Here is a 19,402-nt window from a genome sequence, read left to right on the forward strand (position 1 = left end):
AATAATAACTTGTAATGACATCCTATAATAAGTAGCATGATGTAAAGTTAAATTCTGAGGCTTGTTCAGGATTGATGGGATAAGTAAAACCAGAACTAGATGGTGAAACATGATGCTCTGCCACAGATACAGTATATTTAACTATTACTGATGTTCAGCTGTTAACTGCTCTGTAACTAACAACTGACAGTTATGGGTCAGTGATGGACCCCAAGTTAACGCGGCCCCTGGTTTTCTCCAACCAGCAACCAAACACAAATTTAACTGAATGAAAATGGTCGGTGGACGCCGCTCTGTCTCGATGTACTGCTGTGATGGAGCATCAGGGTACATGAACGTCCTACAGACAGGCAGTTGCAGACAGTCACAGACAGACAGATACTTACAGATGACTACAGACCGTCAGTTACAGTTAGTGACAGACAGCAATAGATAATAGTGGTGAAGCACCAACTCTTACTACTAATCGTCTTTCTGGTTGGATGTTTGAGTCTCGCTGCTCACAGACAGTAAAGCTGAATCTGTACTCACAGTTTACTACAAGTACTCCACCACAGTACTGCAGTACTTCTACTCTGTATCAAACTGTCCAGTCAGTAACTAACTGAAATCTTGTCTTGGTTCAAACTACCAACAGCATCAGATCCATCATGGCCGCTGCTCTTTGTTCCGACTTCATCCACCAGTCCCTGACCCACCACGTCCCGACCCTCAGCCCCCTCCTCGGCAGAACGCACGATGTGTCACTGACACCGACTACACGTCGGTCCTCCGGTCCGTGCTCGGCCTTCTCGCTCGGTGAAAACTCCACCGTCCGCCGCCGCTAAAGGTCTTAAACTGGAGGCGTTAGGTCCCCAAAACTCGGGAGGAAGTCTGGATTCAGATCAAGCCAAAGGGAAACGGATTTCACTTCAGCCGCCACCTGCTCCCGAGTCCCGGGGTCTAACGTTAACATCGACCGCGCGAAACGTGTCGGTAAACGGACCAAACATGGCGGCAGGACCACAGGACCCCGTCTGGATCTGAAACACGACAACGTGTCCGTTAACCGTTTGTTGACCAGACTGGGTCAAACACGGACCGAAATAAATAAACCACACTGCTTTTCTGGACCTGATCCACACAGGAAGTAGTTTCCATATGTTGTCGGAGTCTGTTGTTCTGGATACTTTCCTGCAGTACCACGACATCGAGTCCAATTACGTAAATCCAGTTATGACCCGGGTTTAACCTGGTAAAACCGCAGATAACTGGTTATATGCGGGTTTAACCTGGTAAAACCGCAGATAACTGGTTATATGCGGGTTTAACCTGGTAAAACCGCAGATAACTGGTTATATGCGGGTTTAACCTGGTAAAACCGCAGATAACTGGTTATATGCGGGTTTAACCTGGTAAAACCGCAGATAACTGGTGAAATGCTCCGAACTTCAGTTGCTGTTACCAGTCTGACCTAATGTGTGATGGCGTCCGACCTCGGCGTCCAGGCGGGTTTCAACCTCCGATAAAGTCCACCGGGCACAAGGAAACCTACAGTAGAGAAGGCAACACCCGCCGTCAGGCAGCGCTCCTTCCGCAGATAACGGACAGCAGATCCCCCGGTGTCGGGGCGCGGAGCCGCCGGGACGAGTTTTGAACCAGGTGGAGGCAGCAAGATGGAGTCCGAGTCTGCGCAGTAGCGGAGAAAACGAGGGCGGGCGGTAACGCTACCGAGAAGTCCACCGCATGCTGTTTCCCTCCTCTGGTACCAAACGTCCATGATGTGTTGATGATGAGGCTTTTTTCGACGGGAAAACCGACGATAACGCTCGGATTAATGTTACACCGTCGAAATAGTCGATGTGTTCGAGCACGCAGAAGGTAAACCGTGTGCTGAGCGCATGACCGCAGAGGGAGGGTTCACACAGCGGGTTTAGGGTTTAATGGGAGCAGCCATCACCGGGCTCAGCCTCGGGCCTGCTGCTGCTAGCTAGCTCTGCTCTCTTTCAGCAAAACTCTTAATGGAAGACGACCTCGCTTTAACTCGTCGACATGAAACTAGTCAGACATAGTTGATCATTGTTACAGGATCAGTATTTTCCTTAACTTAACCAAACTAATTGGATTTTTCCAAAGGTAAAGTTTACACACCGCTGGTAAACTACAACAGGCAGATCATTTAAACCTTCTTTACATAGGAATACTAGTGATAAACCGGATCAGAGAAGTTTCATTTCATACAGGGATTTTTTAATTTTACTCTTTCCTAAAGCAGTAACTTATACCACTCATAAGGTGTTGATTTTAGCTGGGATTTACCATTATTGGTTGTGCACGCTTCGGGAGACGACAGGTTTCTGGAAATGAATAAGTAAAAGCCCCCAGCCTGAAACAGACACAAAGAAAGTGATGTTTCTTCATCTTGTTGTTTTCCAGGGTTCCACAACTGAAGGAGTAATGGTTCGAACTTATCTCATGTCAGTATAAAAGTGAAGACAGCTGTGGCTAAACAGGTTAGAAAGAAAGGACCGGAATAGGGGGACTGTCAAAAATGCACATTTTTGTAAAATAGGGCACACCTTTATATAAGAAAAGTTTAAATATTGGATGGCTAGGTATCTAAACATGTGACTGCCAAAACTAAGAGGAGTAATGTTATGTGATTTTTCTCTTAACTACAAACGTACAGCTAGCTAGCTAATGAAGTCAACCAACATTTCCAACATACAAATCTGAAAACATTTTAATATGCAGCATCCCACGGTTAATACACATATTTGCCTGTTGTTCCAAACTAAAAAGCACTCTGAATGTGCCAATTTGACGTATTTGAGGACGACGCTATTAGTGTGTTATTAATAAATTAATTGATTCAATTCAGTTTTGCTGGGCAAAAGCAGTGAACAAACCCCTCAGAAAAATAATATAATACAGAACTTGGATTTAGACAATTTTCAAGGTATTTTGTAAAACTACATGGTGATATATTCGTCCTGCCATAGATTCCTAGCAACACAATGTTTACCTTTTTTCATTGAGTTTTTGTGAAGGTTTCAGTGATTTCCACATGTCTTTTAATGTGTCTGAGAGAACAACACCACTCACGGTCTGTTATCTAGATGACTATTTCCTGATGCTGTAACAAGATTATTTGTTTTGTGTTTTAAATGTCAGACAGCTCAGATTACTTGTCGTTAATAGTGACTGAACAAACGTGATGTTGGTGTGCACACTTTGTACACAAACAGGCTTCAACACATTGGTGTAAGTAGCCATGTTGATGTCCTCTAGCTAATCTCAGTTTCAGAAACTGTTGGTTCAGATTTTCAAATTGTAACCCCTAAACCCCAAAACAGAATGAATAAATAAATCAAATCAAATTTTATGGAAAATACTGGGTTTGCCTTTTCACATTAATACAGTGGTTGCCAAACTCATCAAACACTTCTCAGGCTCCTGGGTCTGGTATGTTCAGTTAATCAGAAGCTGGAACATACAATCTCAGAAGAGTGTAGAGTAGGGGCAAGATTGGTATTTTTGAGCTTCTGAATGATTGAACACACTGATCCAGGTGTGTAGGGCAGGGATATCCGGAGGAAAAAAGCAGGACAGGGAACCCTGAGTTGCATTAATGAATAGACTATTGTCATGCAATTAATAGTCAACATACGCTTGTGCATTCTGACATTTAGCTAAACACACAGAAAACTTGTAGTTCACACTCGTTGTTCAGCTTGTTTCATGTTGTCACTCTTAATAACCTTTATTGGTGTCAGACAAAACAGGCAGGCCAACTGCAGTTCAGTTCATGTGCTATCTTTGAACCTACTCTAGCCTCATTGAGGTACATTGGTCTTTTACATGTTTCAGGAAGTTCTTAAAGGCAACACTTAAGAGGCTGGAGATTTCACTAATTAGCTTTTCCTTCATTTAGATTAAGGTTGTTTTCACACCTACAGGATTTAGTTCAATTAAATCAGACTCAAGTTCATTTTCCCCCTTGGTGTGGTTTTTTGTGTCTGGTGTGAACAATTCAATTCAATTTTATTTGTAGAGCGCTTTTTACAATTGACATTGTCACAAAGGAACTTTACACAACCAAAGAACAGTACATGAACAGTGAATGTGTATGAATCATCAGATTCAGATTGTCCCTGATGAGCAAGCCGAGGGCGACGGTGGCAAGGAAAAACTCCCTGAGAAGGCAACAGGAAGAAACCTTGAGAGGAACCAGACTCAACAGGGAACCCATCCTCATATGGGTGATTACATGCTGTGTAGGCAGCAGGCAGTCCAGTATAGCTGTTATTGTCTTTAAGTTAATGTGGAGTCCAGTTAGTTAGTGAACACAGTAATCGCATTGAGTGCGCACAAATTAAGGTGTGAAAGCAACCTAAAATTCCTTCTCACAGTGGAACAGTAAGGAAGTCTGTCCTTTGGTTTGCATTGGGATCAGGATAGTTATTTTCGTGCTGTTTTCTGTTCCTCACATTGTGTCGGATGATGTTTGCATAGAGTTAAGTCTTTCCTAACTTTCCCCCAGTATGTAGAGTAGTGCTTTTTAAATTGGTTGAGCTCCACAAAGCCAGGTCTTATTCACAACAAATAGTTGGCACAGTTTGTGAACCCAGATGTGTGAATGTCCTGTTAAATTTTGAAAAAGTATGTCTACCAAACTGTATAAGTGCTGAGTAGCGACAATGGCTACATGACTAATACCTCTTGGTATGTGGTATAGCTTACTGCACAGCTGTATCCAAGTGTTTTAAATACACACTGACTTATAAAAAACTGAAAACAGTTTTAGCTACAGATTAGCTACAGGCCAGATATTTTCAGAATGAGCATTATGAGTCTATAATGACACACTTCAGCTTTTTTCTTTGATGGCATGTAGTATCAAACAGTTAATGAAATTGTATCATTTCTGTTTTTCAGAATACCGTCTTTGAACCATTGTATACATGTATAAGAATTGGAATCCTGCTGTCCTTTAGATGTCTGGGACCTGTACATGGCTTTTAAAAAGAAGCAGAAAGGGATGGTGTTCCATCAGGAAGGGGCTGTCGCCCCTACAGCAGCATTTGCAGTCGACCATCCACCTACATACTTTGTTCCAAAACCAGCAAAGGCAAGCAAAGGTAGTATAGAACAAATTAGCTATGCAACTAATGATGAGCCAGACATGATGGGTAAACACAACATATACTCATCAAGGGTAGCCACCAGGACATCTGGTGGACTCCCTGTTGTGAAACATCCCACCAGTTCCAGCACTCATTCAGACATCCTGCCAGCTGATAGCATCTGCAAAGGTGTCAGAGTGACACTGGACAACAACAGCATGTGGAACGAGTTCTACAGATGTAAAACGGAGATGATTCTGACTAAACAAGGCAGCAGGATGTTCCCCTACTGTCGTTTTCGTATCTCTGGCTTGAATCCATCTAGGAAGTACTCCTTAATCATGGACATTCTACCTTTAGACAACAGTCGTTACAAATGGACTGGCAAGAGTTGGCAAGTTGCTGGAAAAGCAGAGTGTCATGTAAAGAATGAACCATTTGCCCATCCAGAGTCCCCATCAACAGGTCAACACTGGATGCAGAATCCAGTGTCCTTTTACAAACTGAAGCTCACAAACAATATTTCAGACCAAGATGGGAACACTATCATACATCCGATGCACCGCTACTTGCCACGATTATACGTAGTCCAAACTGAAAAAGCTGCTAAAGACATTAAACTAAAAGGTCCCAGTGTTGTCACTTTTACTTTCCCACAGACAGAGTTTATGGCTGTTACAGCTTACCAGAATTCACAGTTCTCCCAGCTCAAAGTTGACTACAACCCCTTTGCTAAAGGTCTCAAAGAGGATGGGTCTAGTCCATGGGGCCTGAAGCTTAAACTAAACTGTGGCAAAGACTTGCACAAAGATGGAGACACCACAACCAACGAGCAACATCCTGTAAAGAAGAGCCTGAAATCTTTGCTTGCAAACCATAAACCTAGAACTTCAAAAGCAGCAGATCCAAATCCTTCTTTGTCAGGTGACCTTCAGAAAAACTCCACCACCAACAAAGATCAGTCCACTCCCAGGGAAAGTTTGTGGTAAGAGTTCCACTGTGACAGTGAAAATGGCATGCTTTTCAAATTATTTGTACCAAATATATAAGAGAGTTGAGAATGTAAAAGACTAACTTCTTCTGAATGTCCTTCTATGTCTGTACATTAAAATATGGTTTTGTGACTGTGCACCTGCCTGGCAGGATAGTGTAATGGTAAGATCGCTGCCCTCCATGCGGGAGGCTTGGGTTTGAATCCTGCCTGTGGCCTACCTCCAGTAGGGGTCCTTAGGCATGACCTCCTCACACTTACCCTGCCTTTATACCTTGTACCTCACTTGTAAGTTGCATTGGATAAAAGCGTCTTACCAGTGACTAAATGTGAAGGTAATGCACCTTATAATCTGATTGTGTCCTGTTAGCTACTGCATCTTAGATGTGTCACTGAATCAAATTCAAAGGTTTGCTTTAAATTAGTTTTGTTACCAGTTATTCACATATAACTTTGCACTGCTTTAGGTAACTTTATCTCTTTTTGCTAACACTCTGTTCATAATTTGTCTGCAGCTTACAGGTAGGATTAGTATTCAGCATGTAATTTACATACAGAGCGCTGAATGGAAAGTTACTTAGTGTTGTTGCCATTATACTGGCGCACAGCAAAGTAATGAAGTAGTTAATTTTTTCATGCATTGTTTTCAAGTCCTGGTTTACATTTAGTTGTTTGGTAGATGTTTGATATAAAGCCACTTACAAGTGAGATACAAAGCAAGGAAAATATATAAGCTAAGCATAAAAACCTCAAAGTAGAGAGCAAGAAAGAGCTGTTTTGGTTTCATGGGATATAAGTGCAAGTGCTTTTTTTTTTTAAGGGGAAAGAAAGTTGTGAATGAGGTCTGTTTTTAGCAAGTTTTTAAAAATGACTTGACACTGAGGCAGCTGAAGGTGCAGAGGTGGGTAGGTTGTTCGACCATTGTAGAACCACTGAGCAGAAAAGTTTAGGCTGGGATCTTTTGAGGTGAGTTGAAATGAGGGGACCACTAGAGATTCTTCGCCTACGTCCTTTTGGGATTGTAGACCTGGATGAGGGAGTTCAGGTAGGCCAGTGCTGTTGAGTTGAATACTTTGTAGATAAGAGTCAGGGCTTTGAACCTGATGCAGCAGCTACAGAAAGCCGGTGCAGAGATCTGAACAGTGGTGTAACGTATCTTTTTTTTTTTGGCTGCTCAAAAATGAGACATGCTGCTGTATTTTGGATCCTCTGGAGGTTTGATGGTGCAGCTGGTAACACCGTCAGTAAGATACTGCAGTAATCCAGATGAGATATGACCAGAGCCTGAACAATGACATGTATTGTATAGTCCGAAAGGAAGGGTCTGATCTTTGTGATGTTAAAAAGAGCAAATCTGCATGATGTGGAAACAGAGGAGATGTGGTTGGTAAAGCTCAGTTGATCATAACTGAGCAACCCCAGGTTTCTGGCAGACTTAGTTGGGACAATCACTGTGCCTCCACTCTCTGTTAGTCAGATTTATGAAGCTTGGCTGTGAATCGCCAGTATGGGTATAAACTCAATCAGTGTTGATATTTATTTGTTGCGCGTATAACCTACTGTACTGTTCTTTGTTAACCAAACTTGCAAGTACAGTGGCAAGAAAAACTTTGTGAACCTTTTGGAATTTCATGGTTTTCTGCATTAATTTGTCATAAAATGTTCTCTGATCTTCATCTAAGTCACAACAATAGAAAAACACAGTGTGCTTAAAATAATAGTACACAAACATTATGTTTTCATGTTTTTATTGAACATAACATGTAAACATTCACAGTGCAGAGTGGAAAAAGTATGTGAACCCCTAGCCTAATGACTTTTTGGGGCTGCTTTGCTGCCTCAGGCCTGGACGGATTGTTATCATTGATGGGAAAAATGAATTCCAGAGTTTATCAAGGCATTTTCCAGGAAAACGTAAGACCACCTGTCCGCCAACTGAAGCTCCACAGAGGATGGGTGGTGCAACAGGACAGTGACCCGTAGTAATTCAACAGAAGAATAGCTTCAACAGAACAAAATACACCTTCTGGAGTGACCCAGTCAGGGTCCTGACCTCAACCCGATTGAAATGCTGTGGCATGACCTCAAGAGAGCCATTCACACCAGACATCCCAAGAATATTACTACACTGAAACAGTTTTGTGAAGAGGAGTGGTCCAAAATGACTCCAGATCGTTGTGCAGGTCTGATCTGCAACTACAGGAAACGTTTGGTTGAGGTTATTGCTGCCAAAGGAGGGTCAACCAGTTATTAAGTCCAAAGGTTCACATACTGTTTCCACCTTGCACTGTGAATGTTATGTTCAATAAAAACATGAAAACATATAATGTTTGTGTAGTATTATTTTAAGCAGTGTTTTTCGGTTGTTGAGTTAGATGAAGATCGGAGCATGAAATTCCAAAAGGTTCACAAAGTTTTTCTTGCCACTGTATGTCATTGTTTAGTTATCATAGTATCATGAGATTAGTCATGAGATTATCATGAGATTAGATTAGTGACATGTCACTAATTTTATGTTTATTGTTTGATTTTCTTCAGCAGCAATTCTCGTCCAGCTGAGAAGTTATTTTCTGAACTCATGCGTGAGGCTCATGTTTCACTGCAAAGATGCAATGTGGAACAGCTGGGCATCAATCACAGCACCTCTCACAGGACTGAGCAAACAAACACTAAGGATGTAGCTTTGAAAAGCAACACACAAGATTTTTCCAAGAAAAACAGTATGTCTGTGAAAATACAGAGTGAAATTCTCGTAACAAAAAGGAAACTTAAGGAGGAGAAACACATTTTGAACTCATTGAACTGTAAGAATGATATTAAGATCAATAGTTCTAAGGTCAGTAATGTTGCTGCTTCTGCATTGGCCCAGACCTTCTCAGTGGACTCAGGCCGAAAACCTAATCCTGATGTTCCATCAGATGTGAACGTAAAGCAGCTTAAACGTCCAGTGCCTCTACCTCTGCCAGCCCTTGCTCTTTTTTTGAAGCAGCATTCGACTAAATCTAAAAAAGTCAAGACTAAAACTGAATCCCCTACCTCAGCACTACCATCAGAACATTTGTCTGGATCACAGAGTTCTGCTGCATGTTTGTCTTCTGATCATGCCAGCAATACAGTTGGTCTCTCAAAGAGTCTCACTGTTGATGCTGCAGAGACTGACTACCAGACAGCTGAATGTACTGGTGCAGACATTCATCCTAATGAAATTACTTCAAATGTTATTGGACAAGCAGATGAATCAGCCTTTCAGCCCTCTAGTTTATCATGTCCAAATGCAGTTGCCAATACAGATTCAAATGGAGTAAGAACTGAAAGCCTCATACTTGCTGAAAGAACACTAGTGTTGCCCATCTCAGATCAGCCCCTTTGTGCCCCTGCAACATCTCCATGTCTTGCTAGCTCTTCTACATCTCCCACTTTTCCTCCAACCATGGATACAGTGTTACCTGCTGTGAAACTACCACAAACAGCAGCTGTCACAGAGGGCTCCACACTTTCTTCAGACTTGCCCACCATGAAGCCTGAGTCTTTGCTTTCTGATCCAGAGTGTTCCTCTCTTGACTTTGAGCCTTTATCACCTGCAAGCTCTCTAGAACCTTTACCTCCCCTGCTGGCCTCCTTAGGTTTGGATCTTGATTCTGGACTATGTCTGAAAGGTCCTGAAAGCTTACAGCACAGTAAAAACTCTGCCATATCTGTGTTTAAATGGCATACAGTATTACCTCCCCCTGAGCCATATGTAGACACATTTCAGCCCAAACAACAGCCACTGCCTTTACCGCCTATTACACCATCTTGTTTGCCCTGCCAGACTCCCTCCCGCCCTGGAGAGCAGCTTTTTTGTACCTCCACACCTCCCTCTGAGCTTGCACCATCATTTCAAGAGAATGAACAGTCCCTGCCCTTCCCAGCAGAACTGTCTCCACTTGTACTCCAGCTGCCTCTGTCTCCAACCTTTTCTTCATTAGATGGAGATGGATTGTCACCTACTCCTTCTCTTGCAGACCTCGTGCACTTTTTATCCACAGATGATGACCTTGGGATGGGGGTTGAGTTTCCAAACACTGAGGCAGTGGCTGTTCCCTTTTCACCTCCAAGCACAATAGAAGCAAATGCACATGAGCCTTCTCATCAGGTCCAATCAAATCCAGCCTACAAGCGAAAGAAGAAATCACAGCGGCACAAGCTTAGCAAAACGGAGATGCATCCTAAGAATGACGACTCCTTCTACACCAAGATGCAGCCTAACCTAGAGGAGGTGGAGGAGCAATTATTTATCTCATTCACATCAAAGGTAAAACAAAAGCTGTTTTCGTGTCCCAATGATTTGTTTGTATTATGATACATCTTTGAAATGAAGGGAATTTGAATCTGTAATTCACTATTAAAAGATGTCCCAATAACAGCTTAAAAAGCCCCTAGTTCATCCAAAAAGCTGCAGCCAGAGTTCTGACTGGACTGGAAGTTTTAAGTCTAGTCTTAAATAGAGAGGGTGTCTACCTCCAGAACTGCTGGTTGCACAGGAAAGGAGCTTGATAGCTAAAGGCTCTGCTTCCCATTCTACATTTGGAAACTCTAGGAACCACAAGTAGAACTGCACTCTGAGAACAGAGAGTTCGGTTTGGAAAATATGGAACTATGAGGTCTTTAAGATGGAGCCTGATTAAGTGATTTATAAGTGAGGAGAAGAATTTTAAATTCAATTCTGGATTTTACAGGGAGCCAATGGAGAGAAGCTAACGTAGGAGAAATACGATCTCTGTTGCTAATTCCAGTCAGAACTCTGGCTGCAGCATTTTGGATTAACTGGAAGCTTTTTAAGTTATTGGGACAAAATATTAATAGTAAATTATTACATCATTATACATCAATCCATTCTCGCATAACTGGAACCATTCACATCCATAGCTTGCACGGAGTATGAAAGAGCCCAAACACACTTTACACCAGGGGATTATATGAGTGTTTGACTTTGTTTGAATTCAATTTATATTCTAATTCTTTGAGATACCATAGTAGTAGTGTTAAGATTAGAAATGGCTCCTAAAATCCATCATTTAGGTTTAACTGCTAATTCCAAACCTCCACAAGGCCAGCAAAGCTTTATAGAGGTTTCTCACACCCAGTCACGCAGGCCTTTGTTATGGCCTCCATATTGGACGTTTCGCTGACAGGACTGAGGTGCACATATGATACTGTTGGCTGTTGGTTATTTGGCCTGAGGTGATCTGAGACCTGCAAAACAGAGAAGCTGAAATTCAGGACAAATGGTGACATGTTCAATACGGTGGACATAGAGGCGTGGTGTGACCTGATGATGTCACTTGAAAGACCATTATAGACCTTCTGCGGCCAATTTGTTCTGCTTCCTGTTTTCTCTCATTAAATGTGGTTGCTGTCACTTGGTCTTACACTCTAGTCAGGAGTCTCCCTCAGCTCACACCACCTAAGTTCTCAAAGAGGTGAGCATATCCACATTTATTAACCACCTTATAGCAGGACATTAATGTCAATTTGATATGGTAAAAAACTCAACTCACCAGGTTGTCCTTTATAACTTCTTGACTGTTGGAGGAAGTGTCTCGTGGTCTTCCTTCACACCCAGATCTCAGATCAGATTATTATGCTTAAATGTTTTCTAAAATGCAGCTTCCTCTGATCACAAGCAGCAGATGTTTATTTACACAATGCAAGATCTGTTGCATTTGAAGACACATTTGGACAAACCAAGGTGAGCGTTGTGCTTTATTGTGCTTTCCACGTCCATGCTGTACAGTACTTCTCCAAGGCAAAAGACTTTAGTGGGGGGATTAAGTGGTTGGTTTTGCAGATGTACCCAGTTTGTTTGTCCAGCTCTGTTAAAGTGAAGCACACAGCTGTTTACCAAGAAGCTGTTTCTGGGGAATGCGCCTGGACTAATCTTCGCACAAACTCTCAGTCTGGTTTGTTTTTCCCCCCGTCAAAGTAGTTAAATAAACTTGGTTTCCACAGGAGAAGTTTTAACTAGTCAAACACTTGTGTTTTACGTAATATTGTGGGTTACTTAGTGTAAACTTCTACAAAGAAAGTAAAAACCAAACCTCACTTTTCAGGAGGCCCTCAGACTACACATTGCAGATTCTGAAGAACCAATCATACAGATGATCCCTGAAGCTCACCTGCAACTAGAACCCAACACACCTGAGAAGGGTAATGTGTTATCGTTATGATGTTGTTTGATTAAAAGAAGTTGGATGGTGGAAGATGAAGATGGAGACCAAATCTATTTTTGTGTATATTAACAAAGTGGTCTGAAAATGATTAGATGTTAAGCTAAGCATAAAGACTGGAAGCAGGAGGAAACTGCAGGCCTGGGAGTCGAGACAATTCTGAAATCCTTCTGTCAACTTCAAATCTGTCTGATACAACACAAACCACACAAAGTCCTAGCACTTTATTGAACTGTATTTACGTTCAGCTTCTTCTTCTTCTCTTTCGGCTTTTCCCATCAGGGGTCGCCACAGCGAATCATCCTTTTCCACCTCACTCTATCATGAACATCTTCTACCCTAACACTAGCTAACCTCATGTCCTCTGTTATAACATCCATACATCTCCTCTTTGGTCGTCCTCTTGTCCTCCTGCCTGGCAGCTCCATCTCCAACATCCTTCTACCAATATATTCACTATCCCTCCTCTGAACATGTCCGAACCATCTCAGTCTGGCCTCTCTGACTTTGTCGCTAACACAGGCAACGTGAGCCGTCCCTCTGATGTACTCGTTCCTTATTCTGTCTAACCTGGTCACTCCTAAGGAGAACCTCAACATTTTCATCTCTGCTACCTCCATCTCAGCCTCTTGTCTCTTTCTCACTGCTACCGTCTCTAACCCATAGAGCAGAGCTGGTCTCACCACTGTCTTGTACACCTTTCCTTTGAGTCTTGCTGACACTCTTCTGTCACACAAAACTCCTGACACTTTCCTCCACCCGCTCCAACCTGCCTGCACTTGCCTCTTCACCTCTTTTCCACACTCCCCATCACACTGAACTGTTGAACCCAAGTACTTAAACTCCTGCACCTTCTTCACCTCCGCCCCCTGTAACCTAACGCTTCTACCTTGATCCCTCTCGTTCAGACACATGTATTCTGTCTTACTACGACTGACCTTCATGCCTCTTCTTTCCAGAGCAAACCTCCACCTCTCCAGCTGTTCCTCTACCTGCTCTCTACTCTCACTGCAAATCACAATATCATCCGCAAACATCATTGTCTGACCTCATCTGTCAGCCTGTCCATCAACATAGCAAACAAGAAGGGACTCAAAGCTGATCCTTGATGTAGTCCCACCTTCACCTTGAACTCCTCTGTCTGACCTACAGCACATCTCACCACCGTCATACTTCTCTCATACATGTCCTGAACTACTCTGACGTACTTCTCTGCCACTCCCGACGACCTCATACAGTACCACAGCTCCTCCCTCGGGCACCCTGTCATACGCCTCTCTAAATCTACAAAGACACAATGCAGCTCCTTCTGACCATCTCTGTACTTTTCCATCAACATTCTCAAAGCAAAAATGGCATCAGTGGTGCTCTTACGGGGCATGAAACCATACTGCTGCTCACAGATCTCCACCTTCTTCCTAAGCCTGGCTTCCACTACTCTTTCCCACAGCTTCATTGTGTGGCTCATCAACTTTATTCCTCTATAGTTGCTGCAGTTCTGCGTGTCACCCTTGTTCTTAAAGATCGGAACCAGAACACTTCTCCTCCATTCCTCAGGCATCTTCTCACTCTCTAGAATCCTATTGAACAAACTGGTTAGAAACTCCACTGCTGTCTCTCCTAAGCACTTCCACACCTCCACAGGTACGTCATCAGGACCAACAGCCTTTCCACTCTTCATCCTTTTCAAAGCCTTCCTAACCTCATCCTTTCCAATCTCTGCTATTTCCTGCTCCACAACATCCACATCTTCCTCCCTTCTTTCCCTGTCATTTTCCTCGTTCATCAGCTCCTCAAAATACTCCTTCCATCTTTTCTGCACACTCTCCTGGGTTGTTAGCACCTTTCCATCTCTGTCCTTAATCACCCTTACCTGTTGCACATCCTTCCCATCTCTATCTCTCTGTCTGGCTAGCCTGTACAAGTCCTTCTCTCCTTCCTTTGTGTCTAACCTGTCATACAGCTCATCGTAAGCTTTCTGTTTGGCCTTTGCCACCTCCCTCTTCACTCTACGCTGCGCTTCCTTGTACTCCTGTCTACTTTCCTCAGTCCTTTCTACATCCCACTTCCTTCTAGCCAACCTCTTCCTCTGGACACATTCCTGTATTTCCTCATTCCACCACCATGTGTCTTTACCTTCTTTCCTCTTTCCAGATGACACACCTAGCACCTTCCTACCTGTTTCCTTGATAACCTCTGCTGTAGTTTCCTAGTCACCTGGAAGCTCATCCTGACCACCCAGAACCTGTCTCAACGTCTGTCTGAATTCCTCACAAGTTTCTTCATTCTTTAGCTTCCACCACTTGGTCTTCTTCTCTGTCTTCCCTCTCTTCTTCTTCCTAACCTCCAGAGTCATCTTACACACCACCATGCGGTGCTGTCTGGCTACACTCTCTCCTACCACCACTTTGCAGTCACTAACCTCTCTCAAATGACCTCGTCTACATAGGATGTAGTCCACCTGCGTACTCCTACCTCCACTTCTGTATGTCACTCTATGTTCCTCTCGCTTCTGGAAGTAGGTGTTGACTACAGCCATTTCCATCCTCTTAGCAAAGTCCACCACCATCTGTCCTTCCAGATTCCTTTCCTTCACACCAAACCTGCCCATCACCTCCTCATCACCTCTGTTGCCCTCACCAACATGCCCATTGAGGTCTGCTCCAACAACAACTCTCTCTCCTCTGGGGATACTCTCTATGACCTCATCAAACTCACTCCAGAATCTCTCCTTCTCTTCTAACTCACAGCCAACCTGTGGAGCATACCCACTGACTACATTCATCATCACCCCTTCAATTTCTAGCTTTATGCTCATCACCCTGTCTGAGACTCTTTTCACCTCTAGAACACTTTTTACAAACTCCCCCTTCAGGATCACTCCTACCCCGTTTCTCTTCCTATCCACACCATGGTAGAACAGTTTGTATCCTCCTCCAATACTATGTGCCTTGCTGCCCTTCCACCTTGTCTCCTGCACACACAGAACATCTACCTTCCTTCTCTCCATCATGTCTGCCAGCTCTCTTCCTTTCCCTGTCATCGTGCCAACGTTAAGAGTCCCTATTCTCAAACCTATGCTCCTGCCTTTTCCCTTCTCTCTCTGACCACGAACCCTTCTGCCTCCCCTCTTTCTTCGACCAACAGTAGTCAAATTTCCACCGGCACCCTGTAGGTTAACAGCACCGGTGGCGGTCGTTGTTAACCCGGGCCTCGACCGTTCCGGTATGAAAGTGTATTTACGTTCAGCTAACAATCTAAAATAAGCGATTATGCAGTCAGTTGGTTTAATTTATATCAACTAAAGTTACACTACAAGGATCTAGAGGAAACATGGATGAAGCTTACCCTAACATAACACAACTGAACACCGAAGCAAATTCTTAGATAGTGGAAAGATCTGCTAGCTATTAGGAATTATTTAGCTAACTTTCGGCTAACATAAACTAGAAGCTAACTCTAAGCTTACTTGTCCTACAAGCTCATTTTACTAGCTTGTTTTACTTAACTAGTTTTAAAATTTGAAAGTCAAAAAATGGCCAACTAAATCTAAAAAAAAAAGCTACAAGCTACAGTATACTAGAGCTAACCTGAAGTAGCTGACCCTAATATAACCTTAGAGCTATCTCAAAGTTAACAGAAACTAGAAACTAGATCTAAATGTCTCATGTCACGTTGTTGCCACGGTTTTGGACTATGACCGATTCATATTCATTCGAATTTCCAATGTATCAAAAAATTCTTCAGGGTAATGTGAGAATGTCTGTATGTCAGCTAAAACTCTGTACAATTTGGGTGATGCTACAGGACAATGACCCAAAACACAACAGAATGGCTTCACTAAATCCACGTTCTGAAGTGGCCAAGTCAGAGCCCAGACCTCAACCTAACGGAGATGGAAAAAGACATGAAAGATCAGAATTTTTTTGTGCCATTACTTTAGGCACATTATATTTGTTGATACTCTTATGTTTACATACTTTTTCTTGCCACTTGCCATATATGTTGGTGTTCAGCAGACACAACAGAGACTGTGGAGAAGAGGATCTCTGCCTTTGAGAAGATTCTTCTGAGAGACTTGAAGTTGATGAAACACCGACAGGTCATCCATCCTGTGCTGCAGGAAGGTACAGATGATCTCACAGAAAATAATAAACATGAATTTTCATCCGAAACATAAAAGTAAAATGAACTAGAAAAAAAGGTAAGAATTCTGAATGATGTGATTTAGAGTAAGAAATCAGTCACACATCAGTTTTATGTGAAAACAAGTGTTTCAGGGATTGAGTTTGGCTTCTACTCCCTGAGGATATAATTATTATTATGTCCATCCAGAATAAATCTCACAATCTTGCATAAATCTGTAATCTTGCATAAGTCTTTTTTTTGCTTTTCTTTTCTTAAAGTATCACAGCAGTAATATCTCAGACAAACAGTGGCAGGTTTAATGGCTACAGTTTGGTTACCTGTAAACAAAAACAGACCAAATATATACAGGGCTCTAAGACTACAGTAGTACTGACCTGTAGCTGACAACAAATGTGATCGGTTTTCACAGGGTCTGTCTCTTTAGCTGTAACCAATGTCTTTGTTTCCAAATAGGATGATATGTTAGTGTTCTATGAATATTTCAGACATCTTCACACTGAGATGATAAAATGCGGCAGAAGCAAATCCAAGGAAATTGATTTAAATGGCTGCAAGAGCAGCTAGTTCACAAACAGGAGCTGTTGTTAGGAATTGATCATGGAGTATAACTGTAGTTTTTCAGTGTTTCAATTGAATGCAGGTGAAGCCCGGATGGATATTGAATCTGGGTTTTATCCAGAAGGACACAGCAGTTAAATATTCAGTCTGTACATCATTACGGCTAACATGCTATTTGACTTGGTTCTTTATGCACCTTATTACAGTGTCTGTGTTTGTCTCTGTGCAACTCAGTTGGTCTGAAGATGAATCTACTGGATCCCACTCTGGCCATAGATCTGCAGTACCTGGGAGTGCGCTTGCCCATCCCTCCCCCAGGAGTCTCTTTGGAACCTCTGATCCAGGACCTGCCCCCTACTCAGGGTGTGTTTCTTCACACCCATCTGCAACATAAAGCCTTCCCTTTGGAAACCCTCAAATTGCTCCATATTTTAATTTACTTTCTAGTAGATTGTTATCATAGCAGCTACTGAACAAGAAAAACAAGTTAAATTACATTTCTGAATAGACTCCTTAATCATCTCCGCCTCCTATGGGTTTGTTTCCAGGTGCTTCTGTAGCATTTGTGTCCAGAACTGGTAAAACCACAGATGTGACACAGATTAAAGGTTGGAGAGAGAAATTCACTCCATCTGAGGCTCCATCTGTTCCTGACAAACCTCAAGGTAAATCTGTTTGTTTGCTGGTAGACATGTTTCTAGCATCAAAACACCAGTTTATTTCCAGTTCAGTACTCCATATTTAGTGAAGATGAACCTTTTTATAACTGACAGAGAGCAGTGCGATTTTATTTTATTGTCATCAAACAAGTTAGTATTCACGTCTCCATAGCATTTACATTCACATTTAGTTATTTGGCAGATGCTTTTATCCAAAGCAACTTGCAAGTGAGGAGCCAACACACCAGGACCCACCAGGAATGATTACTGGACAGCTGCTCTACCTCAGTCACCTCGATTTTCTGTCTGTTAATGTCGCCCGGACTTTCTTGTGCTGTGTGCTGCTCGTCCAGATCTGATTCTCTGAAGATAATCCGAAATTCATATGTAAAAATGGCTTCTGTGTGAACAACTTGTAAACAGAGGAAACTGAGGTGACAAAATACAGCAAAGTTTAGTAAAGAGAGAATCTGACTTCTTCTGATTAGTAAATACCTGGACAGGTGGTAGCACCTACCTTCGAGATTAACTTGGGACATTTCAACATCTTCTTGTCTCACTTTACTTATTTTGTCCTGCAGCTGGTCCAAGTTCAGATCTGCCAAAGAAGAACTTGTCGGCGTTCTGCAGCGATATGTTGGACAAGTACCTGGAGCACGAAGGGAAGTTGCTTGACGAACGGGCTGCCAGCTTCTCTAAGCCTCAGGTGGAGCCAGTAGTGTATGAACTCCCCACAAAGAGCACCAGTTATGTCCGGACCTTGGACAGCATCCTGAAGAAACAGCCCGGCAGCTCTCCCACATCAGACATCATATCTGGGTTCATTCCACCCTCCAAGAGGCCCAAACTCTCCCTTAAGGAGAAGAAGACATCCAGGAAAGGGGAGAGGAAACCAAAGGGTCCAAAACTTAAGAAACCCAGACTAGATTGTGGAGGTGAACAAAGACCAGTTTCAACCAACCAGATCCCTAAACAGCCCACTGCCCTGACCTCAGCCGTGCCCGCTCCACCAGACCACACAGCACCCATCACTGAACATAATAAATCAGAGAAAAAGGACCTGAAGGTCCGATTCAACCACACAGAACCATTAACACTGCCTCCTAAGAACCCCATCTTCAAGAAGAGAAGAAAGCTAAAACCCAAGTCTTCATCACAGACCCTTAGGCCTACGGCACCCACTGTGCATGTCTCAGAGGATATGGCTCCTCTGGAGTCGGACTCTGAGCTGGGAGCCGCAGATCGGGTTGATGAACCATACAGGAAGGATAGAGGACCAATGATAACCCGAGCTCTGCTGAGGCAGAAGGACCTGGAGGACAGGGTGGTGTGGGAGGGCCAACCCAGAACCTACATCACTGAGGAGAGGGCTGCCATTGCCCTGACGTCCCTCTTCACATTGATGGTAAGATTTAACTCACATTTCAGAACTCTCTAAACTGATATGACCTTGTTAACTGGATATTTAGATTTGATCTGTAGAAGAAACAAAGAATCTGTTAGGATGGATGAGAACTACAGCACAATGGAAATGTTACTGAAACTGTTGCTGACTAGTTTGAGATCGGCTCAGATAAATCACTGCCAACTTTAAAAAGTGAATCAGCTGAACACATATTTAAATGATCTGTATGCTTCTCATAAGCTTTAGAAGTATTTTAACACAAAGAGCTTTGATCATTATCTCAGAAAGAATTATCTCACAAAAATGAAAACAGTCAAGTATTGTAA

General features: G+C 42.8%; 1 protein-coding gene across 10 annotated transcripts in view; it reads left to right on the forward strand.

Annotated features, from left to right (window-relative positions):
- The first annotated feature begins 1,710 nt into the window (after positions 1 to 1,710).
- Positions 1,711 to 19,402, forward strand: part of mgaa (MAX dimerization protein MGA a) — a 31,719-nt gene continuing 14,027 nt past the window's right edge. For 4 of the 10 annotated variants that reach the window (XM_026339226.1, XM_026339228.1, XM_026339229.1 and 1 more), the window contains exons 1-8: positions 1,711 to 1,860; positions 4,918 to 6,090; positions 8,635 to 10,390; positions 12,189 to 12,285; positions 16,322 to 16,432; positions 17,247 to 17,375; positions 17,561 to 17,677; positions 18,253 to 19,076. In XM_026339226.1, the coding sequence (XP_026195011.1) occupies positions 4,994 to 6,090; positions 8,635 to 10,390; positions 12,189 to 12,285; positions 16,322 to 16,432; positions 17,247 to 17,375; positions 17,561 to 17,677; positions 18,253 to 19,076 (4,131 nt within the window). In that variant the 5' untranslated portion in view covers positions 1,711 to 1,860; positions 4,918 to 4,993. The remainder of the gene's footprint in view (positions 1,861 to 4,917; positions 6,091 to 8,634; positions 10,391 to 12,188; positions 12,286 to 16,321; positions 16,433 to 17,246; positions 17,376 to 17,560; positions 17,678 to 18,252; positions 19,077 to 19,402) is intronic. The other 6 variants (XM_026339220.1, XM_026339224.1, XM_026339225.1 and 3 more) reach the window with 3 other exon arrangements.

Source organism: Anabas testudineus, chromosome 22 (genome assembly GCF_900324465.2).
Source record: "Anabas testudineus chromosome 22, fAnaTes1.2, whole genome shotgun sequence".
In the NCBI taxonomy this organism is placed as follows: Eukaryota; Metazoa; Chordata; class Actinopteri; order Anabantiformes; family Anabantidae; genus Anabas; species Anabas testudineus.